The 27,999-nt window shown below is 36.9% G+C and overlaps 1 protein-coding gene across 3 annotated transcripts; it reads left to right on the forward strand.

Moving 5' to 3' along the window:
- The first annotated feature begins 263 nt into the window (after window positions 1–263).
- trpm4a (transient receptor potential cation channel, subfamily M, member 4a) lies at window positions 264–27,973 on the forward strand. Of its 3 annotated transcripts, none has more exons than XM_056453681.1 (28): window positions 264–431; window positions 2,451–2,512; window positions 3,603–3,771; window positions 7,127–7,307; window positions 9,708–9,877; window positions 12,037–12,214; window positions 12,622–12,686; window positions 14,398–14,646; window positions 14,723–14,825; window positions 14,912–15,030; window positions 15,115–15,423; window positions 16,339–16,440; window positions 17,047–17,175; window positions 17,846–17,975; window positions 19,448–19,593; window positions 19,691–19,803; window positions 19,888–19,980; window positions 20,058–20,104; window positions 21,028–21,260; window positions 21,338–21,453; window positions 21,532–21,664; window positions 21,744–21,918; window positions 22,625–22,790; window positions 23,548–23,729; window positions 26,244–26,376; window positions 26,664–26,736; window positions 27,079–27,175; window positions 27,529–27,973. In XM_056453681.1, the coding sequence occupies exons 1-28, from the start codon at window positions 357–359 to the stop codon at window positions 27,561–27,563; spliced, it is 3,783 nt and encodes a 1,260-aa protein (XP_056309656.1). In that variant the 5' UTR covers window positions 264–356; the 3' UTR covers window positions 27,564–27,973. The 3 variants fall into 3 exon arrangements, with proteins under 3 accessions (XP_056309656.1, XP_056309657.1, XP_056309658.1); XM_056453682.1 differs by having other exon boundaries at window positions 3,606–3,771; XM_056453683.1 differs by lacking the exons at window positions 264–431; window positions 2,451–2,512; window positions 3,603–3,771; window positions 7,127–7,307 and having other exon boundaries at window positions 9,810–9,877; window positions 12,042–12,214.
- Window positions 27,974–27,999: the final 26 nt, after the last annotated feature.

The raw sequence follows: 27,999 nt of genomic DNA on the forward strand, positions 1-27,999 counted from the left end.
ACACAATCGTTGGTTACTAATCACAGTTTGCCTGCGAATGATTTGCGGTTTAAAAATGTGGAACGTCTTATCTTTTTTCTTTCACTACTCTTATCAGGAGCGTATATTTGTTTTGCCTTTCCTCGGCACCCGTAATAACTGTGTAGTAATTCAACAGAACAGAATCCGACCATCATAAAGACGTGCTGGAACGCGACCAGGGGTGCGCGCGTGGAGTGGGCGGGGTTTACAAATTGACGACTGTGAAAAAGAGTGAGAATCCGGTTCACGGCAAGGTTGAGCAAAACTGGAACCGGACTGCTGATGGAGCTCTAATGAAGAACAATTAACAATAATCTAAACTAGAAGACGGAAAGATGATCAAAATGAAAAAAGTCGAGAAAGAGAGTGAAGGCTGTGGAGGAGGAGAAAGAAAAGCCCAAAAGGATCAGGTGTGTTTAATACATTATTCTTGTAAATTGTGCTGTGTTGAAGTCTGGTATATGTGTATAATTCGCTAAATCTTTCTTAGTAAGTGAAGTAAAATGTCAAATGAATACTTTAAAGTATTTCTTTTTTATTAGCTTGCGCACTCTAAAAGTCAGGAAAAGTTTGAAAATAGGTGCTTTTCGTGACTGTACTTGGGCAAAACACGCCATTAGACAAGTGACTCACAAAATTACAGAAATAGCAGACAACAGATTAATAAATGCATCAAAATTAAATCATCAAAAGTAATTATATATATTTGCTTCTTGACTGTATTATATATATATATATATATAACTAGCAGTAATTATGGAGCTGATGTTTGTCCGAAGCAAATTGACAAGCTAAGCAAATATGACAATGGGGCAGAAAAGTAGAGTAAAATGCTTATTTTTTTATAATCTACAAAGTTTTCTCTCCCTTTTGGCAAAATGTATTTTAGTGCAATATATATATTTCTGAAAAATATAATAGAATACCTATCATTAAGTAATGGTAAAATTGACTTCATTTTAGATGATATTCTTGCTGATAAATGAGCAAATGCGGTTTGAAGGATAGCTGCAATTTAAAAAGATTTAAAATAACAATTAATTTGTGTTTTGGGGCGTCACTAAGTTATATTTGTTTATTGATTAAGTTTATGATTTAGTTATTTGATTTAAGGTGTATTTATGTATAAACATAACAAAACTTGGTTAAATTGTATCATAGCCAATAGTATCAATTAACGATTCTTTATAAAATTATATAATATTGCATGAATTCTTTTCTTTAAATGAAACATGAACACATAAGAAGTAGTGTTTATCGCATTTATCTATCATTGCAAACATAACCGTCATAACCAGCATTTTGAACCAAAATGTACGAATGACATTTGAGTAAGATTTGAATTTATACAAATTAGCCACCCACATAAAATTGTTTCAAACTGCAAGGCTGGTTATGCTGAATTATCAGCAATTTTAAGGTCTATTATAGCTTATTCAGTTGAGGTAAGAATTATTAGCCCCCCTGTTTTTTTTTTTTTTTTGTCCCCAATTTTTGTTTAACGGGGAGAAGATTTTTTTAAACACATTTCTAAACATAATAGTTTTAATAACTCATTTCTAATAACTATTTTATCTTTGTCATGATGACAGTAAATCATATTTTCCTTCTATACAGCTTAAAGTGACAAAGGCTTTTAAAGGCTTAACTAGGTTAATTAGGTTAACTAGGCAGGTTAGGGTAATTAGGTAAATCATTGTATAATGATGGTTTGTTCTGTAAAAAATCAGGGAAAAACATTGCATAAACACTGCTTAAAAGCTGCTTTTATTGTAGTATTAAGACTTTCTCCGGGAGAAAAAATATTATCAGACATACTGTGAAAATTTCCTTGCTCTGTTAAACAATATTTGGGAAATATTTAAAAAAGAAAAAAAAATTAAAAGGGGGCTAATAATTCTGACTTCAACTGTATGTTGAATAAATATGAAATGTGTTTGTAGTTGCAGTAAAAATCTGAAGTCTATTTGTGTACAGTGTTCATAAATGAGCTCTTGTGTGTTTCATGCTTTATCTCAGGGTAGCATCCAATTTTTATAATAACATATAATTAGAACATATAATTATAATTTTATAATAATAGTTATTTTCATGTTTTCATGTTTCCAAATACAACAATTTGCTTGAACATTATGTTCTTTCATGCAGACAAAAGCCTTAAATTTTATTATCCATTTAAAATTGCAGTACTTCAGAATGATTAAGGTTTTGATGTTCCATGTTTATAGCAAACTTAAATTTTGAGCCAGCTTAAAATAGGCAAAAATGATGACTAAAATGTGTGTTTCCTTGATTAGTATTACATTTCCTTGTAAGCTCTTTTGCTATTCAACCAAATAGTTTGCTCTCCTCGGCTGCTGACTTTGAAAAGAAACCGGACCTGCAAACGCAAATGACTCATACTTTACTCTGTAATGTCTGCATTGTAGAGTTGGATCCCAAAGATGATTAAAAAGAGAGTGTGCACCAACTTTGTGGAGGATTCATGCAGGTACAGCAGTTTTTTTTCTATTTCCCTCATTGCATTCAGATTTACTAGAGTATGCAGACAACTATTCAGTCCTTTCTGTCATTTAAAACAGTCATTCAGCCTCTGTAATATGAGCTGAGCCGTTAAATCTCGGATTTGGCAATGTAGGGTGGGTCAACAAACATGTCATGTTGTCTTGAATACAGGTGAACTCCTAACCATTTGTCAACTCATTATAATCCATGTCCTTTTCCTCTCTTTATTGCAAGCTATTGTTAAATGTAATGGGCTTGATTCATAATGGGATTTGGGCAGGTACAGTTTTAATCTTATTCATTTGTTCATTTGATGATGTGTACATTATGTGACATTCTTGAGTTTGATTTAGGTTACTAGTAATTTTATGTATTACGTTAAATGTAACCGGTCAATTTTACAGAGTCAGTGATACACACATATAAGCAAGATTGAATTCATGCCCTGAATGGCAACCATAGAGGACTTCTGGAGGTCTCCATAATCTTGGACCAGGCCGTATCCTGAGCAGATGCTGTGGCAGTCATGCAGGAGTGGAGAGCATGAGATTGATTTTTGAAAGACCCCAGTGACAGATGAGTCTCCGAATTGATCCCGTGGGCCAGGCCAAACACCCGCTGGTGACCTACTCACACCTGCAGCTTGTCCACGATGGATGTCCAGTGTTCTTCAGCCTCCGGTGCCTAGACTGCAGCTCCGCACAGGAAGTTTGGCCAGAGGAGAAATGGTCGTGCTCAACTGAGCCTGGTTTCTCTCGAGGTTTTTTCCTTCACTTTCGTCAATTGGTGAAGTTTTTTCCTGGCCACTGAATTGCTTGGTTTTGGATTTGTGGAGCTGCGCATCGATGTATTTTTGCCTTCAGTGTTTGGACTTTCAGCAGCGAAAATTAAACTAAACTGAACTTCAACTCTGAAAACTGGTTTCAATTTACTAGAACTTCTATGTTTAGCTGCGTTGACACAATCTACATTGTAAAAGCGCTATAGAAATAAAGATGAATTGAATTAAATTCTATAGTAAATATATGAGGATTCAGAACTTACAGATTTCTCTCTACCTACCTTTCTCTCTCTAGCAGTAATGGAGCTTTGTGTCAGTGTGGTGGAGCACGGGACCTCCACGCATCCATAACAGCAGATGATCATGTAGTCGGCCAGTGGGACAGTGCACTGCACACCTCTGATTATCCCACTGATGCCTTTGGACAGCTGGAGTTTGTTGGAGCCGGACGGAGACACTGCCCAGTGCGTATCTCTGCTGAATACACATAATCACATAATTATACCTAATCACAATTTTTGAACCCAGAATATTCACTCCATTTGTAGATGCAACTATGATTGATGGGTAATTGAGGCTCTATTTATTAAAATTAGATGTCGATGTCATTGACTAAATATGCTGTCACATTAGCACAATTTATGTGAAATATCACGGGCAGAGGCAGTGTTCTGTTCTGAAGACTCATCTCAATGCCCCAATTCCTTTTAAGGTATTAAGAAAGTTTTAAAGGCATAGGTCTCAAATTTGATACCAAGAGGGCTTCAGTTCTGCAAAGTTTTGCTCCAACTCTAGTCAAACACAGCTGCACCAACTAATCAAGGTCTTCAAGACTACTTGGCTGTGTCTAAAATTGTCTACTACCCAGTAGGTACTGCATTTGAATTTACTACTCAACCGTTAGAAAAGTACGTTCTATACAGTATGAATGTGACTAATATGAATGGAACTCGGACGTACTACATCCACCATTTTGTCATGATCAAGTGACCTGCTCGCATCAGTAGCGTCTATCAGATGCACACTTTAGAATCTCGCCGGAAGTAGTGATCAACCGGGTACTTCTAGTATACTGTTTTGCGAATTTGATGAATTCAGACATACTACTTGGCTTGCATACTGTTTTTAGCATACTATATAGTATGAAAGTATACGATTTCGGATGCAGCTCTAGTGTTTATTAATCAGGTGTGAGTTGGAGGTTGTTGAATCTAAACCAGGGGTCACCAATCTCGGTCCTGGAGGGCAGGTGTCCCTCCAGGGTTTAGCTCCAACTTGCCTTAACACACCTGCCTGGGTGTTTTAAGTATACCTAGTAAGATGTTGATTAGCTTGTTCAGGTGTGTTTGATTAGGGTTGGAGCTAAAATCTGCAGGACACCAGCACTTCAGGAACAAGTTTGGTGACCCCTGATCTAAACCATGCAGAGCTGCGGCACTCCAGGAACTGAGTTCGAGACTATTGTTTAAAAAGGGTGGAGGGGGCCAAAAAATATCCTGTGAAACATTTTTTCCCTTTACATCAGCTTGTGTCAGATGTACAAAAAAGTCATGGGAGTGAAAAGTGTCTATCAATTGTACCCTTTGAAATCTTTCACTCTTAAGGACCCTCTGAAGTAGCCAGTTTTAAACCCTTTTTTGTGCACCCGTTTTCAGCCGTTCTGTATGGTGGGAATAACTGGTCTCTAATGTACCCTTCAGAGGCAAATTTGGAACACGGTGAAAACGCTTTAAGCCAAGCAGTTTTCTTTAGTTCAGCATGGCTAATTGTAAATATATGTCAGACTGCTGATCAATTGCCCAGCAGCAATAATAAAACCATGCAATCCGACAGTAATTACAAACTTCCTATGAACCCAAACCCATGCCGCAGAGCCCGGAGCCATACAAATTTCTCATAAACAGTTAAAACTGTTAACTTTAGACAAACAAAAGAAAAACTATTTGGATCATGGTAGTATTTTAAGATTTAGGAGCATTATTATTTATTTAATTTTATTTTTTTAGCTTTACGTTGCTTCGGGATCCATCGTTCAGACTTTATCTTTTGACAGAAATCCCATCCTACATTCAGAATTTGTGAAGTCACAGTGACACTAACATTGTGCATGTTTCTGCATGTGAGGAATGTCATGTTTGTCTGGATGCCTTTGTACCAAATGACATATCTCTCAGAAGTTACAGACATACTAACAATGCTTGCTAAATAGTTTTATTGTCACAAACAGTGCTTCGGTCCACTGAACATCATCAGGCATATGTGTATTATTGAAGACAAAACATATTTAAAATTCACACAAAAACAATAAATGTGACCGACACTACATGTAGACCAATCAAGAGTTTAATTAAGAGTGCATGCTGTAACCGTACAGAGATGGGAATTGTCCAATATTGTACCCTCACAAACATGATTACCTGTGTGTGAATAATGGGACATCATTTATGTGTATTGTTGAAAAGTGTTGGGTGTTTGATTACTTGTTATTTATGATGAATGAGCTGGGGATTCTAGTTCTCCTTGTGTTCACATGGGTTTCCTCCAGGTGTTCCAGTTTCCCACACAGTCCAAAGACATGCGGTATAGGTGAATTGAATAAACTAAAATTGGCCGTAGTGTATGAGTGTGTGCGTTTCCCAGCACGGGATTCACAAGTTAAGGCAAGTTTATTTATATAGCACATTTCATACACAATGGTAATTCAAAGTGCTTTACATACAGAAAATAAAAACTAATAATAAAAATGATTAAAAACAGGTTCTAAAAGAATAAAAAAGAAAAGAAAGACATAACAGTGCGATCTGTCGTATGTAGCACAGTGATCATACAGTAAAGGCATAGCTAAACAGATGTGTTGTCAGGCTTGAGTTGAATGTGCCTAATGTTGGAGCACATCTGATTATTTATGGAAGCTGATTCTATCAGTGAGGGGCGTAGTAGCTGAATGCTGATTCACCCTGCTTTGACTGAATCCTTGGAATTTCTAATTTACTTGATCCTAAAGATCTGACTAATCTGTAAGGTTTGTATTCAGTGAGCATATCTGTAATGCATTAAGGTCCTAGGCCAGTTAGTAATTTCTAGATAAACAGTAATACTTTAAAATCTATTCTGAATGTAACTGGGCGCCCGTGTAAAGACCTGAAGACAGGTGTGATGTGCTCTAATTTTCTGGTCAGAGTCCTGGCTAGCATTCTGGATGAGCTGCTACTTTCAAGACTGTATTTTTGGGAAGGTCAGTGAGGAGTCCATTACAGTAATCCATCCTGCTGATGATAAAAGCATGAACAAGTTTATCTAAGTCCTCACTCGGAACAATGCATTTAATTCTTGTTAATGCAATGTTTTTGAGGTGATAGTATGCTAATTTAGTTACCGCTTTGACATGGCTATGGAATCTCATGTCTGACTCCAGGATAACACCTTGAGCTTCTTGACCTTATTTTTTGCTGTTTGACCCTTAGAGCCAAGGTACGCCTTGAACCTCATCTCTGTTCTCAAATGCAATGACTTCAGTTTTCTCTGAGTACCGTTAGTGTACTCAGTGCTGGGTTGCAGCTGAAAGGGCATCTGCTAAAAATCTATATGAGAGTAATTGGTGGTTCATTCTGCTGTGGTGACCCCAGATAAATCTGGGACTAAGCTGAAAGAAAAGTGATTGGTCTAAATGTACTGTCGTTGACATTGGTTGTGAGTGTTGTGCGTGATGAAGGTCACTGGACTGTAATATTGCTTGTGACAATAAAACAATATTTTGATCTGACAGAGATGTTTTTCTTGCAGTGCATTTACATATGCATTCTTCTTTTTTCCCTCAAGTTTCTGCGTCTGTCATGCGACACCCCTCCTGATAATGTGTACTCGCTGATGACATCTCAGTGGGGTTTGCCGGTGCCCAATCTGGTGGTTTCTATGGTGGGTGGAGAGGAAAAGGAGATGGCCAAACCCTGGGTTCGAGAAGTGATCAGACAGGGTCTTGTCCATGCCGCTCAGAGCACAGGTAACCACTCCTATGTTTGTGTATCTTTAGTTCAGTTATGAGCCTGTAATATTTAGTGCTAGAAACCTTTATACCCACTTCTCTAGTGAATCACGTGTCAACTGTTAACCCTTGCTTCTCCTTCCATCCTTTGACCTGGGTTAATATTGTGTTAACAATAGCTATAATTTTCTCTTTGCTTTACATTAATAATTACCATTTTCTTGAAAACAAGTTAAACCTGTCTATAACTGACTAGGTCAAAATGTCACAGTGTTGAGTAAAAACAAAACAATATCGGTGTATGGGTCACATTTTAGGTTTTCATTCAGAAAAAAAGGTGAAATAGGCTGCTGGAAACAATAATACTATAAAAATTACATTGATTATAAATGTATTCTTGTTTCACACTCCAATCTCTCTAATGTTTTGTTAAAAGCTAATGTAAACTAAAACTGGTGGTTGTGTGGGAAAATGTTCTATATACATTTCTTACAAATACTCAAATATTGTCTCACTTTGTTTGCTTTATTTCCACTAGTCACTGCAATGTAAGTTGCAGGATGTTACCTTAATTTATAATGCTTATAACGTGGTGTAGCTCATAATCACATGTGTCATGGAGGAAAATATGGTAGTCATCAAGCACTTTTTAAATGGTAAATATTTATGTGATTTTTAATAGGGATGTCCAGATCCGATCACGTGATCGCAAATCGGGCCCGATAACGCAGTTTCAAACTCATTCGGAATCAGACGTTACCTCCCGATCAGGACTCAAATTTATAAGTATATATATATATATATATATATATATATATATATATATATATATATATATATATATATATATATATATATATATATATATATATACAACATTGCCATTGTCAACATTGTTAGATATATAAACTTGGTGGAAAGGTAAAGGCTACATTTAACACAACAAACTTGAAACAAAAGTTTCAAGAAAACAAGAAAACAAACATAGATAAGAAAACAAACTACATCAAAAACAAACATCGAACCTCGATTTGAAATCCCATCTCACCATTATTTCACAGAGAAAGCTCTGCCAGCCTTTTATAAGAAGATTTCTGACAAACTACTTGTCCTGTTATGAGATGTACCCTTGTTTCGTTCACCACAGACAAATGGAGTTTGTCCGTAGCTCCCCTGTACTAAGCCTTACCACACAATGGATTGACTCCATCCTGCATCTATTTCTTCGCTCTTCTTTATTGCTTTTTTATGTATTATAGAAGTATCGGATCAGGTTTCGGTATCGGTAGGTACTCAAAATCAAATGACTCGGACTCGAGGGCAAAAAAACTAATAGGGACATGCCTAATTATTATGTTAATTTTTGGGGGGTTCTTTTTATATTGTGCATGTTAGGAATCTACTAAAACTAATAATGTTTTAGTTTGCAAATTTGTCATTTAGGAGTTTTCTAGGAACATTATAGTATTTATTATAGTATTTATCACAATACTAACTAAAACTCAGGGATGTCAAGTGTCAGTTTTAAATCCAAGTGCTCTATAAATTTGACATAAGTATGTGTTGGTGTGTCTGAAGACATTCACAGGTGATAATATGTGAAATACCAGCAAAATTACAGCAGAGATAACAAAAAATTACTCTAATCAAACTGTAGTGGACATATCATTTCGGTTTGTTTGAGCTATCTGTAGTTAAAGTGTATTTTGTGAATATTCAACCTGTGTGTATACTTGAAACATTTCGATGAATAAATGAGACAATGTTTTGGCAATCTGGTTCACAGTGTGGTTCACAGCCAGGACAGGTAGCTCCACTAGAATGTGTGTTTTTTGTACATTTTACATTTTCATGTACCTCGTAATTAGCCAATAGATTAGTGAAATCCAAAAGGGATAGTTCACCCAAAAATGAAAATTTACCCTTAAGTGGTTCAAACTTTCATAAGTTTCTTTATTCGCTTGATTATAAAAGAATATATTTTGAACAAAGTTGAAAAAATGGTATCCATCCATAGTAGGAAAAACAAATAAAGATATTAGTAGTTACAGGTTTATAGCTTTCTTGAACACATTTGTGTATAACATAAGAAAGAAAGTCAAATGGGTTTGAAACAAGTGAAGAGTGAGTAAATGATGATGGAATTTTCTTGTTTTGGAAATATTGTACTATCTCTTTAAGGTCAGTAATAGACAGGTTAGCATGAATTTCTCAACTGTGGCATTCCTGCTGTTTGTAGTGTTGCTTGCCAGATAAGGTTTATCATGTAAATGCTAGGCTTGGCTTGAACTGAGAACGTTTGTGCTGCATTATTTGAATTCTTTGTCTGTCGTTGATAGTGTTTTGTGACCCTTGATGTATTTCTGTGCAATATGGCTTAGTAATTTAGTAACCTTTTTTTTTTTTTTTTTTTCCCAGGGGCATGGATCATGACGTCGGGTCTGAAGGAGGGTGTTAGCCGTTGTGTAGGTGAGGCCGTCAGGCATCATTGTGCAATGGCTTCATCTCTTTCTCAGGCTAAAGTTATTGCCGTTGGTGTTGCGCCATGGGGGTTAATTTACCAACGTCAGCAACTCGTAAACCCACAGGTACTACAGTGTCAATTCTGTTCAATCATGAACTGTTCACATGAAGACCATGCTTAGAATCAATATTTGAGTAGTTTTATTTATATAATGACCTCAGGAAAAGGTTGATTATTGATTACTAGTTTGATAGATTATTTAAATGGAGTTTCCATTAATAGGTATGTTGTGAGTTAATATATATATATATATATATATATATATATATATATATATATATATATATATAGCAAAATGGTACTAGGCTGGGACAACCTGTCAATCATGGAGACCCACAGATATCAATTATGAAGCAACAATCCAATCAATTTCCTAATGACAAGATCAAGTCGTGTTCTACATTTTTCTTGTTTAGTAGCTGTAGGGATATAAGGGAAGACAGTACTATAACAATGCCCACATCATTACCACTTTCCTGCATTTGGTTAATAAAAATAGATCCATGATTGATTTTAATTGAAAGTTTTACAGATTAATCTACTTATCCACTTGAATGTTAATTATATTTAATTAGTATTATTATTTTGAAATATATATTTAAAAATAATTAATAATTGGTTTTGCATGCTGGTCACTTGATCTCAAATAATCACTATTGTATTAGTCATAAAAACAACATTAATAAGTCTTTTTGTAAACCTGTGATAACTCTGGTAGGATATCAGTTTTAACTGACCTAAAAGATTTACTGATAGTTTATTAAACAACAGTAATTTATTCATTTTCTTTTCGGCTTAGTCCCTTTATTAATATGGGGTTGCCACAGTGGAATGAACCGCCAACTTATCCAGCTGCAACCCATCTCTGGGAAACATCCATACACACTTATTCACACTCATACACTACGGACAATTTAGCCTACCCAATTCACCTGTACCACATGTCTTTGGACTGTGGGGGAAACCGGAGCCCCCAGAGGAAACCCACGCAAACGCAAGGAGAACATGCAAACTCCACACAGAAACGCCAACTGACCCAGCCGAGGCTCAAACCAGCGGCCTTCTTGCTGTGAGGGGACAGCACTACCTACTGCGGCACTGCATCGCCCAACAACAGTAATTTAATTCAAAATTTAACTAAGAAAGTCTAATTTATATATAGCATTATTTGCAGAGGTTATTTGGTTTGACAAATTATTAAATCCAATTGAAAGTTTGGCTCAAATGTAAAATTTAAGCATGGCTCACATATATTTTCAACAGTACAATACAGTGCTCAGCATATTCAATTCACCTTTATTTGCTGTTACAATGTAGATTGTGTCAAAGCAGCTTCACATAGAAGATCATAGTAAATTGGTACAGTGTAGTTCAGTTTTCAGTGTTTAAGTTCAGTTCAGCTCAGTTCAGTGTGGTTTAATAATCACTACTGAGAGTTCAAACACTGAAGAGCAAATCCTTCGATGCGCAGCTCTACAGATCCCGAACCATGCAAGCCAGAGGCAACAGCAGCGAGGAAAAAACTTCACCAATTGGCGAAAGTGAAGAATTAAAAACCTTGAGAGAACCCAGGCTCAGTTGGGCATGACTATTTCTCCTCTGGCCAAATGTCTTGTGCAGAGCTGCAGCATATATAACACAGGGTGTTATAAACAAATCTATCTTTTAAATTCATATTTTTAATAGTAAGCTATACAATATTATATTTGTGCATATACATTAGGTTAGTCAGTACTGAAGCCAAATCTGGAGCTTATCTAACAAAATTACTTGTGATAATGCTCCAAAAACTAGTACACTCAAATTTATATGTTATAATGTTTTACAAAAATATTAAATACAAATTTAAAAGAGGAAAAATCAAGAGAACAAAAACTGAAAAAAAAATTGTTGAAATTTTGTAGGTTGTTTTTTATTTTTGCAATATTTTGCTTGAATTTATTTGTATTATCTTTCAATTTCCAAATATGTTTGGTGACTAAAATATTACTTTATTAAATATATCCATAAAATAAATCTGTTTTGTTTAAATGCACCTAAATACATTACCTATATTCGCTGAGAAATGGAGAAAAATATTCATTTTCAAAATAGGGTGTACTCAATTCTGCTGAGCTCCATATTTATATCAGCAGCATGTTACAAGGTCTAAATGGTTCTTGAACTGTTGTAAAACTTAGCATTGGTTACTGTGAAAACTTACCTTTGTTTACTCTTTACAAGGGTAGTTTCCCGGCGCGGTACTATGTGCACAACATGCCCAATGGATCCAGCTGTCTGGACAACAACCACCAGGCCTTTCTCCTAGTGGATGATGGAAGTGTGGGTTACAGAGGCAGTGAGACATCATTCAGAGCCAACCTGGAGGACTTCATCTCCCATCAGCGCACTGGCATCTGGGGTGAGAGAAAGAGAAGACGGTTCAACATGTTTGAACTCTTCTTGACCACAGAGCACCAGAAAATTACCTTCATCAGAGACTATGACAGGAAACACAGGCATGTCCCTCAGGAACTAAGCACTTCCTTTTATTAAATAAAATAAATAACAGAGAAGTAAACACAAAGAGAGAGGAAGGAAGAGGGAAACTAAACAGTTGTGTGCAATTTTATGGAAATGTGCAGTTTTCGGGACTAAACTAAATGCTTTTTCTGAATAATTTCATTGTGCTTGTTATCTGAGGGCTACACTGCTCTCTAGTGGAGCAGACAGATAATGCAAACAGAAAAACTACAACTAATGTTTTCATTTACGTGTTTTGTTTACTTTTTTGCATTAACACATCTGTCTTCCTCCTGTTATTTCCAGGAAGTGGAAGTATTGAGATTCCTGTTTTGTGTGTGCTGATTGCAGGAGATTCTACAATGCTTGAGGTCATTACACAGGTTTACATTATAATTGATTTTAAATATTCATTTTCCTTCAGCTTAGTCCCTTATTTATCAGGGATTGCCACAGCGGAATGAACCACCAACTATTCCAGCATATGTTTTATGCAGCACATGTCCTTCCAGCTGTGACCCAGTACTGGGACACACCCATACACACTCACATTTACACACATACACTACGGTCAATTTACTTTATCAAATTCACCTATAGCGCATGTCTTCAGACTACGGGCGAAACCGGAGCACACGGAGGGAACCCACGCCACAACACAGGAAGAACATGCAAACTCCACACAGAAATGCCAACTGACCCAGCCAGGACTCTAACCAGCGACATTCCTGCTGTGAGGCGACAGTGCTAACCACTGAGCCACCATGCTGCCCATTGATTTTAATGTTAATTTTAAAAGAATAATTTATTTATTACCTTAAAATAAAATAAAATTTGAATTTCACCTATGTTTACCTATTTAATGGGGCCTTGGCCATCAGACTTGAGTCTGTCATTCATTATATTGATTGACTTATGTAAATGTATGTAGTTATGCTAATTTATTAAGTTATTTATATTTTCTTCAGTTATTGAAATATTTGATAGTCTTATTAAATAATCTGTTCACAATTTTTTTAACAGTAATGGGTTGCAGCTGGAAGGGCATCCGCTGCGTAAAATGTATGCTGGATAAGTTGCCGGTTCATTCCACTGGGGCGACCCCTGATTAATAAAGGGACTTAAGCGAAAACAAAATGAACAAATGAATGTTTACAATACAATTTGTAAATATAATAATATATATTCTGTCTTGTAGTAGATTATTACATTATATGAAGGAACTATTATATAAACTTTGTTTACCAAGTGATTCCAATGGGATTTGCACTGTAAACCTTAATAAAATCAATACATTACTTTTAAAAAATAAATTAAAGTTAAAATAAAGTTCATATACTCTCAAATCAAATCAATCCATGTATAATTTAGCTTTGACTGCTTACAAAATGGAATTGCTATGTAAACATGCAATTGTAAATTAATTTGCAATCCATTCTTCTGAATTTGGAGGAAAAATGACATATTTTAAATCATACAACAAATGAATAATCCTGCATGTTACTGAGCACACCCGCTACATATATACCTGTTCATCAAATTCACTGCCCTTTATTAATTATTAACTGAAAAGGTCTGGGCAAAAACATTTTAATCTTAGAAGACTTTCAATGTTCATGTTATGCAGGGACTCATTTTTATTGGTCATTTAATCCTCTAAATAAAAAACTAAATATGAACTTTAGATCTCTCAGATTTCAAATCAAATCAAATCACTTTTATTGTCACATCATCAGCAGCACGTGTGCTGTGATGAGTGAAAAGCTTAGGTGCTGGCTCCAGACAGTGCAAAATACAGATAGTGCAAAATACAGACAGTGCAAATACAATGACAGTGCAAAATACAGACAGTGCAAAATGCAGACAGTGCAAAATGTAGACAGTGGAAAATACTTCATAATTATATTGAACAATTTAAAGCGTTCGATATAAACAAGTTGGGTAAAAACCTAATAGTAATCCAATAGTAATTACATTACAAAATGAGTAATAATCATCAGAGTAAAATGCCTAGGACTGGTTATTTTTCTGAATGATCATTTTCAAACATATTTAAAATGAATAATCTCTTTCTCTTTGCAGCGAGTGGATTTATCTCTGAAAAACAGCACTCCATGGCTGGTGCTGGCAGGGTCAGGGTCAGCAGCAGACCTGATTGCAGGAATACTGAAGGACCTCAGCGCTCCTTTGAGTCCACCCGTGAGTCCCACTTTGCCAACTGACTCTGAGGAAAGCAGCAAAAGCTCCAGCATTGAGCTCAGGGACCGAGTGACTGAGAAAATTAAGAAACACTTCCCTTCTGAGACTGAACTGGACAAGCTTGTGGATCAGGTGAGCTTCTAGCAAGAGATACTGCGTAGAGAGTGTATGCTGCATACTTTTAGTTACTTTCCTCTTTCTCACCCAGGCACTCAGCATCTATCATAATAGAGATCTGATCACTATCTTTCATGGAGACGAGGACGGGTCAGATGACTTTGACACAATCATCCTGAAAGCTCTTGTAAGAGGTGAGATTAAATCAGCTGCTTTGAGAATTCAAGACATTTCCAGAATGCATATGTGGGTTAATGTGCCTATGTGTTTGTGTGTTCAGCTGCTAAACGTGATTCTAATGATGCAAGTGAGTACACAGAAGAGCTGAAGCTGGCGGTGGCCTGGAACAGAGTGGATATCGCCAAGACTGAACTCTTCAACGGTGATGTCCACTGGAAGGTACAATTAATAGCAGAATTAACACAACCAAATCCAGATGTAAAATGCTTTTTAACAGCTTCTATTTATTAATCCTTCTCTCAGTATGAAGACCTGGAGGAATCGATGACTGATGCTCTGGTGAACAACAAGCCGGATTTTGTGCGTCTGTTTGTGGAAAGCGGCTTAAACATTTTGGCCTATCTGACGTACCATCGCTTGGAAAGTCTTTACAGCTCCCTGTCGGACTGTGATCTGGTGTCCTCATTCCTCCAGAGGCGGCTGCAGGAGCGAGTGGGCTTAGCTGCCTCTCAGACTCGATTAACTCCTCAACCTGATGACAATTCCTCTTTCAAGAGCCAAGCCACCAACCTTACCACACCATCTGCTGCTCGAGACCTCACTATGTATGAGGTAAAAGGACAGATGCTCACCTGAGCACTATTTTCTTTGTTTTTACTTTTTTAAGCATAGAAAGGTTATGATAGAAAATAAAAAAGAACAATTACATATGCAACGTCTATTCACATGTTTGGGGTTTCTAAAATGATGCTTTCAAAGCTACTTTGGATATTCATTCATTATATTATTCATTTTCTTTTCGGCTTAGTCCCTTTATTAATTCAGGGTCGCCACAGCGGAATGAACCACCAACTTATCCAGCATTTGTTTTATGCAGCGGATGCCCTTCCAGCCGCAACCCATCACTGGAAAACCCATACACACTCATTCATACTTATACACTACAGACAATTTAGCCTACCCAATTCACCTGTACCGCATGTCTTTGGACTGTGGGGGAAACCGGAGCACCCGGAGGAAACCCATGCAAACGCAGGGATAACATGCCAACTCCACACAGAAACGCCAACTGACCCAGCCGAGACTCGAACCAGTGACCTTCTTGCTGTGAGGCGACAGCACTACCTACTGCTCCACTGCGTCGCCTACTTTTGATATATAGATCAATTTTAATTTTGAGCATTAGCGCCACATGAGACCCACTAAAATGTAATAATATGTCATTGTAATAATAGCTTAAACCAAAATAATTGGAACATAAATAATGTAATGAGATATGAACTGAACTTAAGTTTAAACATAATTTTAAACCTTTGCCACTATCCTTTAATGCTAGGGTTTAGCCATTCATCAATTAGATGTTTTTAATGGTTTGAAATATATTACGTTTTGTAAAATCAATTACTCTTTTATATATAATTCAATGGGTTAAGGTAAAATTAAGCTATATCCAGACATGAATCCAATGTTTTTGTTATAATCTCAGACTGTTGCTCAAACCTGCGCATTGATTTTTCTATCTTCTAGGTTTCACGAGTGTTATCAGAAATCATGGAAGATGTCTGCCAGCCATTTTACTACACAACTCTTGGTTTAGATCATAGAGTCAACTCAAGGAAAGCAATGAAGGTACCAGCCAGGTTTTTTCTGAGGTATTAGGATAGATGAAATGTACGTACAGTTGAAGTCAGAATTATTAGCCCCCCTACATATTTCACAAAATGCTGTTTAACAGCGCGGAAATTTTCACAGTATGTCTGAAAATAATTTTTCTTCCAGAGAAAGTCTTATTTGTTTTATTTTGGCTAGAATAAAACATTTTTAATTTAAAAAAAACATTTTAAGGTCAAAATTATTAGCCCCTTTATGCTATATATTTTTTAGATTGTTTACAGAACAAACTGTCGTTATACAATAATTGCCTTATTACCCCAACTTGCCCAATTAATCTAGTTAAGCATTTAAATGTCACTTTAAGCTGTATAGAAGTGTCTTGAAAAATATCTAGTCAAATATTATTTACTGTCATCATGGCAAAGATAGAATAAATCAGTTATTAGAGATGAGTTATTAAAACTATCATGTTTAGAAATGTATTGAAAATATCTTCTCTCTGTTAAGCAGAAATTGGGGAGAAAAATAAACAGTAAGTCAGGGGGGCTAATAATTCTGACTTGTATAGATAGATTATTAATAGTAACATTGTGAACATTCTTTGTTCTCTCCTCCTTTCAGCATGTGAATAAGTTACTGCTAAGTGAGAGCACGTACCGGCGGCAGCGTTGTACATCTCCCTGGATATCTCTGTTCATTTGGGCTGTTCTGCAGAATCGCAGAGAAATGTCCCTATACTTCTGGAAAATGGTAGTAGAAAAGCATTACAGTTGAAACCCGTATCATGGTCCATACGTATTTTTTCTAATAAAAAGAAATTGTGGCATAAATTTTAAGTGAATGTTCCTGCAATCCATGACTCTATAATGACACCTAGTGGAGTGGATTCTGCATCACACTAAAGCCAAAGAATAACAGGGTCCCCATGGGTCATAGAGTTTCTGAAATATGGTTATATTTTAAAGTCTATTTCAGACATTGAAAGAATTTAATATATTTAACATTGAATATCGTGTATTTTAAAATTGAACTTTCCATTTATCAAAATATAATTTTTCTATACAGTTTCTTTTATTGAGTTTTTCTGTATTTTTCAGTGTCTTTTTATTCCTTTCCCACTTGCCAACTGTCAATTCCTTACTCAACTGTCAATTCCTTACACAAATTCAGTCACCAGGCTGTTTAAACACTTTTTTAAAGATATATGTTTATTTCTTTTTGTGTGTGTGTGTGTTTGTCTGTTTAGTGCCCAACACAACTGTTTTTCTCTTTGTTATAAGTCATGTAAATTCAGCTTTTTAGGAAATTTGACATTTGTCTATGATTGTAAATCCTGTTTTAATTGTAGTCTAGAGTAACAGTATAAAGTGAATAGTGTATTGTTGCTCTTGTGATTTTAATAGACTTCTCTTAATCTTAGACTGGGGAGTCTGTACTAAGTGCTCTTGCCGGGTGTAAGATTTTAAGAGAGCTGTCCAAACTGGAGACAGAGACTGAGACTAAGCTCTCCATGAAGGAACTTGCTCAAACCTTTGAGAATCTGGCACATGGTGAGTGGAAATCAAGTTTTTGAGATTGCAGACGGGACTGTATTTAGAAAGATGTTGCTATATTATTAGCATGAAGTCTGTCATAGTTCCTATTTTCCATTAAATTACCCAAAACTGCATTAATTCCACAAAATAGTTTAAAACCGGACATTTTTGTTCTCTGGCATGATTTGAGAGGATTCAAATCGGTGAACTGTCGACAAAATGTTTTCTAATGTATTTAATGGAAAATGTATCTTAACATTGAGTTTTTAATATCCATCAAAGAATACTAAAATATATATTACAGTTTCCACATAAATATTGGACAGCGTAAATGTTTTCAACAATAATTACAGCAAATGTTTCTTGAGCACAAAATCAGGACATTAGAATAATTTTAGATTGTACTTTCAGGTTGTATTTTAGATTGTACTTATATTTCACAATATTGCTGTTTTACTCATACACTGCAAATAATACTTTACAGAGCCTAAACTTATTTATTGTATGTATTGCATTGTGTAGGTACATTTGCTCCATGAAGTACTTTATTCGTGAGATTCCAACTTGTAAAAAGAGTTCACATCCCTGTTTAAGGTTTTACTACCATAATACTTTCATCTGACCACTGTATCACCTGACACTCTCCAGAATAATTTTGACATTGATAATAATAATAATAATAATAATAATAATAATTCCTTACATTTATATAGCGCTTTTCTGGACACTCAAAGCACTTTTCCACATTTTTTTGATGGGAATTTCCTCATCCACCACTCTAGTGTGCAGCATCCAACTGGATGACGTGATTGCAGCCATATTGTGCCAGACCGCACACAACACACCAGCAGATCGTCACATTACTCTGTCACATCATTACATCACTCTGATTGACAGAGTAATAAAGCCAATTGTGATATTGGGATGGTTAGGAGGCCATGATGGACAGAGGTCAGTTGGGAAATTTGGGCAGGATGCCGGTGTTAAACCCCTACTCTTTTTCGAAGGACATTTTGGGATTTTTAACAACCACGGAGAGTCAGGACTTCCGGTTAACATCTCGCATGAAAGATGATGCTCACTGAGCAGTATAGAGTCCCCATCAATATACTGGGGCGTTAGAACCCACACAGACCGCAGGTTGAGCGCCCCCTGCTGGTCTCACACCACTTCCGACAGAATCCTAGCTTTCCCATGTGGTCTTCCATCCAGATGCTGACAAGCCACAGCCCTGCTTAGCTTCAGTGGGCAACCAAGTGAGAATTGCAGAGAGCTAGCTGGCGTCATAATATAAGAACATACAGTTCTAAATCTGACACCGTGAAAAGCTCCAAATAGTTTCCGATGTTGTAGTCTTACAACTATGATACGTATGACTGGTGTCACAAACTGGTGTGAACTCATGAAACAGAATATTTAATGTGCTTGTCAGTATTTGAGTTGATCTTTACATGACTCTAGTATTTTCCTCATGATTTCCATTATAGATGTGTTCAGTGAGTGTTACCAGAGCAATGAGAAACGCTCCTTCAAGCTTCTCATCAGACAGTCTCCTATATGGGGTGGCGCCACCTGTCTGCAGATGGCCACAGCGGCGGACGCACGCCTCTTCTTCAGCCATGATGGAGTTCAGGTGATCAGTGCATCTGCTTCATGCATACCTATTGGACTGTTATTTATTACTTAGCGGTTACTGTAGTGTCATGGTTCTTCATTTTGTTTTTGGCTAGACTTTATTGTCAGAGATTTGGTGGGGGGACATGGACAGCAACACAGAGGTGTGGAAACTGGTCTTCTCATTTTTCCTGCCTCCATTCATCTACACCAAACTCATCAATTTCAAGTCAGTACTTAATATTTTTGCCTCGGCTTATGGCATTTGTTTATGGTGCATTCTTCAAAGTCTAAATGTCCTGCAATCTCTTAGGGTGGAGGAGAAAGATGAAAAAGCAGAGGACTTTGGTCAGGGCAAAGAATTTGACAGCACTGACGGAGCGGAGACGGCTGACATGATGAACATGTAATGCAGAATTTCTCAGCAGCATAAAGAGTTTTACTAGATTAGAGATGTTATAAAATAAAGATTGTTATTCACAGGGATGAAGATGTGGAAGAATGTAATGCTTTAAGAGGAAAACCCAAAGGTGAATTAAAATGATCACAAACCCTTAGGGATGCACCGATATAGATTTATCAATATTGATAACCAATAACTCTTAAGATTTGGAAGCCGATAACCTATAAATAAGCCAATATATCATAAACATAAACAAATATAAATGTTATATTTTTCTACAGTAAATAACTAATTAAAAAAAAAAGTTTGAACTGATCTTATAAACTGAATAACCTACTCAAAGTAAAAAAAGCAATAGTTTCAAAATTGCAAGGTGATTATATAGACCTATATTTACCATTTCACATAAATCAGCACGCTAAATAATTCATTATTTCCTTTTCTTCGCATAGCAAATTAACATGCAACTTGACTGTTGCATAAAAAGAATAGGTTAAATAACAAAGTCAAACTGAAAACAATCTTACATCAACAACACATGGCAAGCAACACGTTGATAAAAACAAATAATCATATTAAATTTCAAACAACCCAATGAGTTGTTTAGCATGTGTGCATCGCTGCTATTATGTTTACACATTTAATATTTTTCCAGATGCAATTTAAACCAAAATACACAATGACACTCTATTAAACATAACTACAATGATAAGGAATATGGCTACTTACTGAGTTATTAACGCACAGCAATACCACACAAAGAAAGGACGAAACAGAATAAACAATGTGAGGTACGCTCCATTATAGTGCACTGGACAAGTCTAAACTAGTTTGACCCACGTATGCGCGAGGCAAGCAGTTCTGTACAATTACATAATCTATCGGCTTACAGATATCTGCCTAATTTTTATATCGGACCGCCCGATAACATTTACAGTAGCATTTATCGGCCGATAACGATGTGGCCGCCGATATATCGTGCATCCCTACAAATCGTGTTGTACTTTGCTTTGTTATCAAAATTTTACATCTTTATTTTTATCATTTCAGCATTAAAGGTCATCGCTAAAAAACGGCCCTTTATATTCCATCGCTGGCGGCAGTTCTGGTTTGCACCGGTCACTTCATTTCTAGGCAATGTGTTGATGTACTTCCTCTTCCTCTTTCTGTTTGCTTACGTCTTGTTGATTGACTTCAAGCCTCCGCCTCCCGATGGACCTGCTCCTTTAGAGCTTGTGTTGTATTTCTGGGTTTTTACGCTGGTCTGTGAGGAAATTCGACAGGTATGAACAATCACACTTCTGTTTACGCACATTTTCTGTACTTGTTCAGTTGCTGAAGTTTGATGTCTCTGTTTCAGTCTTTTTTTGTAGGATCTACCACTTTAATTCAAAGGATGAAGGTGTACATCCAGGACATCTGGAACAAGTGTGACATCACAGCCCTCGGGCTCTTCGTTCTTGGCCTTCTCTGCAGGTTAATTTAGCGATATGTGTCCTGTACGTGTTTGTGTGTGTGATTGTATTGGCTAGTGCATGTGTGTTTTTGTTACAGGATGTTTCCGTGGACATATAATTTCGGTCGTGCAGTAATGTGTGTTGACTATACAGTCTTCACACTCAGACTTATTCATATATTTGCAGTTCACAAACAACTTGGTCCAAAAATCATTATAGTTGGCAAAATGGTGAGGAGTAGTCTTTCATTTCAAGTGTGCCCTAAAAAGTCCATATCGTCCTTCTGAATAATCTTCATACACTCCACAGGTGAAAGATGTGTTCTTCTTCCTGTTCTTCCTGGGGGTGTGGCTGATGGCTTATGGAGTGGCCAATCAGGCTCTGCTGTACTCCTATGACTCTCGCCCTGGTTGGGTAGTTCGGCGTGTGTTCTACAGGCCATATATGCACATATACGGGCAGATACCACTAGATGAAATTGATGGTATGTGTTTGTCTTGAGGAGTTCAAGTCTTCCTCCGAAGTTCTTCATATTTATGAGTTCAGGGGGCATATTACAGAAAGATCTTAACTTTAGAATTCTGTCTTATCTTTTAGGTAATCATAGCAATTTCAGCTAGTACAAACACTACAGAACAACATTTCCTGGGCATTATCTTTATCTTAATGACAAATATTACAGAAGAATCCTAACTCGACAAAACATCCCAAAACACACTTGACATTATGACTGACCCACTGTTGTTCTAATTTCAAACTGCAAAAGCACAAAGCTTTTTCAGGAATGGTGTTACGTATATTTACTAAACACGATGAAGAGAAGTGGTGTTTGATGGTGGAATTAATGCACAGGTGTCAAATCCAATTTCTGGAGAGCCGCAGCTCTGCACAGCAGGGTTGAAATTAAACTGTGCAGAGCTGCGGCCCTCCAGGAACTATGTTTGACACCTGTGTATTAAAGGCACAAAATTGTTTCTCCGTTTTAAGTGTTTGCAAAAACATCTGTTTGCTCATAGTTGGTTTCACTGTAACACGCCTGACAGTTGATCGTCAGACTTAATGGTGTGGTTTAAGAAATATAATAAAAACACGGAAGGCTCTGAAATATTACTACAGTTTAAAATAACTAAAGTTTTGTACTTTCTGCTTAATTCATTCATGTTTTATTACATTTTGTTCTCTGTCTCTAGCTGATAAGCGCCATGACAAACGGTGCACAGATAATGTCACTCTCATCCACGAGGGGGCGGAGCCCTGCCCAGACTCTGATGCTAATTGGCTTGTCCTTATTCTACTGTCAGTCTACTTGTTGGTCACCAATATTCTGTTGGTGAACTTGCTCATTGCTATGTTCAGGTAAAAAAATGCACCTTGAAAAATACTCTGATCTAGCATCAGATGTCCTTTTGTTTATAAAACAATGATTGTACATGGACTTAATAAATTAGCTGTTTCTATGAGCTTGCAGCTTATAGTGGCACTTGTTGCATGGCACATCTCTAAATAATTCAACAAAATGTTACATTTCTAGATTTCAGCAGTTAGTTCGCAATTCTTAGAGCACTAACAAGTGGAATATGTATTGCTTATAAAGACAGTATAGTTTTGACTGTTAAAGCAGTTTTATTTGCTTATTTTGCAATAATTGTATCTTAATATTTGCATCTGTGTAGAAATTGTGTGATAAGTATCTATTATTACCTGAAATTACGAATTTTCTTTATCTATACAATAACTATTTTTAAAGGTTATTAAGACTTTTTCAAGATGGAAAGCAATACTTTTATACAGCGATGACATTAAATGTATCAGTGTTACAGTATAATATCACAAAAAATAATAATAATGAAATAAAATATAAATAAATACTGAAATATCAATGCTTGTTTCCCTTACCCCATGCTATGAAAATAATTATCAGTTTTAGTATTAGACGGAATTGTGTACTGGTTTATCCATAGCTCTAAAATACTTGAGGCTATTTTCATAGCTGTGCAATGAAAACACTCACAGCCAAAGAGGTTTTATTGCTGCAACCAAGCTGTATTTCAACATAACGCAACCTCCTCTACTAAATCTCTTTTGGTGCTGTGTTCATGTTGTTTGTCTTCAGTTACACATTCAATAAAGTCCAGGAGCGCAGCGATGTCTACTGGAAGTTCCAGCGCTACAACCTGATTGTGGAGTACCACTCGCGCCCTTGCCTCGCCCCGCCCTTCATCATCATCTCCCACCTGCATATCTTCATCAAGAGGGTCATTCAGAGATTGCCTTCCGTTAAGAGCCAACACTTCAGCAAGTTCTCAGTTTTGATTTTAGATACATAGCACATTATCCTATATTATACTCCTATATAACAGATTCACAGCGGAATGAACTGCCAATTTATCCAGCATATGTTTTACACAGCGGATGCCCTTTCAGCTGCAACCCAACACTTGGAAATACCCATACACTACTGCATTCACACAGACACACCACGGCCAATTTAGCTTATTCAATTCACCTATACTGCATGTCTTTGGACTGTGGGGGAAACCAGAGCACCTGGAGGAAGCCCATGCCAACAGAGGGAGAACATGCAAACTCCACACAGAAATGCCAGCTGGCCCGGCTGGGGCTCAAACCAGCGACCTTCTTTCTGTGAGGCGATTGTGCTACCCACTGCGCCACCGTGCTGTCTATAACAGATTAATTTGCCAAAATGTTTTAAAATGGATAGTTAAATGGAACCATGAAAATGCCCTCATAATTTACTCACCCTCAAAACCTTTCAAACTTTTACTAGTGTGCATACGGTCAGGAGAGTTAGGTCTACTTAATCCTTGTTACACTCACCTGCTAAATCTCTCTCCCATCTGTGTCACTGCACCAATGTAATATCTACTTAAACATGATTCAAACCAGTGTTTCCTCTATAAGAAGTGATCATTCTAGCAAGTCTGCTAAAGACCATAGACTATAACATCAGTAATGTAACTAGTGAGCCACTTGAGGCCAGAGAGTGAGTTTTACTTTCACATCTCCTTTTGCTGGCCTCTGTTACACTACCCTACTACTCACTCCCATCCAGGTCATTGAACGAATGAACCCCCTCTGGTTCTAATTGCACTGCTTCAAGTAGATTTGAATCAGCCCCACTGGCATGGAAAGTGGACAAGGATGCTAAAAACCTCAGGACCCTTAAGTATTTCTTTAAAGGTCTCGTGAAGTGCTTTGAAATGTGCATTTTATTATTGGATGTTTGACGTAATCTCAACCAAAACATGATCGGAGGGCGGACATAGCGTAGCTCCTCCCCTTTTTAAAAATCAACCAATAGCGTTTTGTTCTATCACCGTTATGCCAGTGAGAGTAGTTGAGCTCAAGCACATCAAACGAGAAACATCTTGAAGGGAAGGGGCATGTCAGATACTAGAGAGCATTTGATTGGCCATGATTTTATGAGAAACTGAAGTATGAGGTGATCAGTGGTGTAGAGTAACAAATTACAAATACTCAAATTACTGTAATTGAGTAGTTTTACTCAGGAATTGTAATTTACAAAGTCATTTTAAAAATGTGTACTTTTACTTTCCCTTGAGTACATTTTTAGTGCAGTATCAGTACTTTTACTCCACTACTTTCCTTTAACCTGCAGTCACTACGTTATTTTTTTCCTGTCTATGGGGATTAGAAAAATCAGTCCTGTGATCCTTGTCCAATCAAATCGCATCATAATGAACTACCTCAAGACATGGGCGATTTATAATTGCAGCAAGACCTTATGCAAAATCTTAACACGCATTGACCCAGAGACTGTTTAGATGCATGTCACTGATGAGAAAATAACAGATGTATGCTGACCAAAAAGGCCTTAAAGACCCAGCAGGCACAAGACTTCAACATGATGTCAGATTTACATTGTACCCCAACATCATGGGGACGTTGCATTTTGTTTAGAAATGAAAATCGTGTTGATGTCAGAACCCAACGTCAGGCTAACGTCAATGTCCAACTGTCAACCTAAAATCAACCAAATATCAATGTCTAATGATGTTCCAGCTTGACGTTGTGTGGACGTTACCACCATGACGTCTATTAGACGTTGGATTTTGGTTGCCATATCTGAGGAATAAATGTCAGTATTTGACGACAGTATGACGTTGGTTTAAGATGTTGGCTCAATGCTGAATTTTGGTCAGTTTCTAACACAACCTAAAATCAACCTTTTAGGTTCTATAACCTCAATCATTTGACGTCGTTACTGGACGTTAAAATAACATTGTCTTTAGACACTGGCAAGACATTGAATTTTGCTCACCTGATGTCTAACCTAATATTAACATCTTATGATGTTGTGTGCCTGCTGGGCAATAACTAAATGCACTACAGAATGTTACGTTTACACACATCCACAAATTACATGTAAGTGCATCAGCTTTTTGCAGCGTAATACTCACTACTCTTGTTGAGTACTTTTTAAAGGGCTACTTTTTACTCATACTTTGAGTAATTTTTACAACAGATACTTTTACTCTACTCGCACTACATTTTTAGGGAAGTAATAGTGCTTTTGCTTGAGTATAATTTTTCAGTACTCCTTCCACCACTGGAGGTGATGTGAATAAAACTGTTGATCCTTTTAGACGGAGTGACAAACTACAAGCTTTACATGTTTATATCAGTTTTATATCTTCTAAACGTGAATTTTGTCGTTGTTTTAATGCACACTATAAATATAGATATCATAAAAACTTACAATACTGATGCTAACATTTAAAAAAATAATAATTTTAATTTAACCATAGGGTGTATATCTTTATTTAGTGTTGGACCTGACAAGCAAAGAGACCAGCTTGTTGAACACGTGGGAATTGTCACTGAAGGAGAACCTGCTTTCCACTGAAGGCAAGAAGCAAAGAGAGAGCGACACGGAGCGACTCAAACGCACCTCCACAAAGTCAGTGTCTCCTATTAATGTTCAATGTACTCTCATAACCAACAACTGCCAAACTATCTGACATCAAAAGTGAGTTTTAGACAAGATGAGTGAGTGGGGAACATGTCAAATAGATCTGTATGTAATACACACCCGGGGGGCATTTAGTAACCTCACAGTAACAGCTCTTGTTTCGTGTTTCTGTGAGTGTCAAGAAGGGGGACTTGGAGACTGTCAGCTCCTGCTGAATCAGGCACCAGCGTCTTAAATGACACCATGTGTGTATTTGTGTCCAAATGTGTGTGTAGGGTGGACAGCGTCTTGAAGCAGATGGTGGAGATTCGTGATCACGATCGCAGGTTGAGAAAGCTGGAGTCCGAGGTAAGTTGTGGTTAAGCAAACCTGTCTACCTGCGACTAGCGAACACTCCAACACATGTTTCTGAATCCCATCAGTGTCTCTCATACAGCACACATATGCATCTGTGGGTGCGAGACTTCAGGCTTTGCCTTATTTTAGCTGCAGCTGTTGCGTTTGCTTGCTCAGCGCAGACCGAAGACCATCCGTCATTCTCCCTATCCCCCCTCATCTAAACCCTCCTGTAGAATGCAGATCCGCACTGAGTATCTGCCAAGCTGTCAGCTGATCAACGTTATTAATGAACCTGTGCTTTAAATGGGACCTCAGGTGTTTGACTGATTTTTCTGTTGGCCTGTATCTCAGGTGGAGTATTGCTCTACTGCCCTCTCCTGGATAGTGGAGGCACTGTCCCAGAGTGATCTTGTGAAGCAGACTCGTCCACCTCCTCTTCCTTCCAAAGGTGTAGTTTCGACTCTCCACAGACTGTCCCCCTCTTTGCAGTGTCAGATTCTAGCTTATGTTTCTCGGGTTCCCTCTTAGTAACGGTGTTTACGGTGTTGGTTTGGCTGTAACATTTTTATGATCCTCAGTGACATATAAATATACAGTTACAAAACTTCATTATTAATGGAGACACAATGTCAATGATTCACAAAATATTTTTAGGATACTAAGATATATATAATATTCAAAAGAACAGCATGCATTTATTTAAAAAAAAAAGTAGATATTTTATAACATTTCATTTTTCTTGTTCAATTTACCAGGGCATCCTCACTGACATGATTATTTTATTTATTCTGACTGTTTCAGGTATTGCTTCAAAACGTCCCACATTTTCCAGATGAAAATTTTGCCAATATTACACATAAGAAAACATGGATTTCATGAGCTTCAGATTTTCGACGTTCAAAATGTTGTAACAGATTGTTTTATATTGATTTCCCCCTTGCATTGTCAGTTAAGATTTGAACTGATTGTAAGTTATAAATAAATTATAATTATAAAATATATGTTTTTTTAATAATTGTACATATTTTTTTGGTTACCAATGAATGACTGATATATAAAATGTATTGTATTTCTTTGGTAAATACTGTTACATATTGTACCATTCAAACAGGGGTAAATGAACTACAGAATTGTGATTTGTCATTGTACTATAGTCAACTTGAACCTTTTGTCACTTGAGATTAATATGCCAAAACTTTGTTAAAGGGGTTAGTTTACTACAAAATAAAAATTCTGTCATCATTTACTCACGCTTTATGTCATTCCAAATGC

This window comes from Danio aesculapii, chromosome 3 (assembly GCF_903798145.1).
Source record: "Danio aesculapii chromosome 3, fDanAes4.1, whole genome shotgun sequence".
Lineage (NCBI taxonomy): Eukaryota > Metazoa > Chordata > Actinopteri > Cypriniformes > Danionidae > Danio > Danio aesculapii.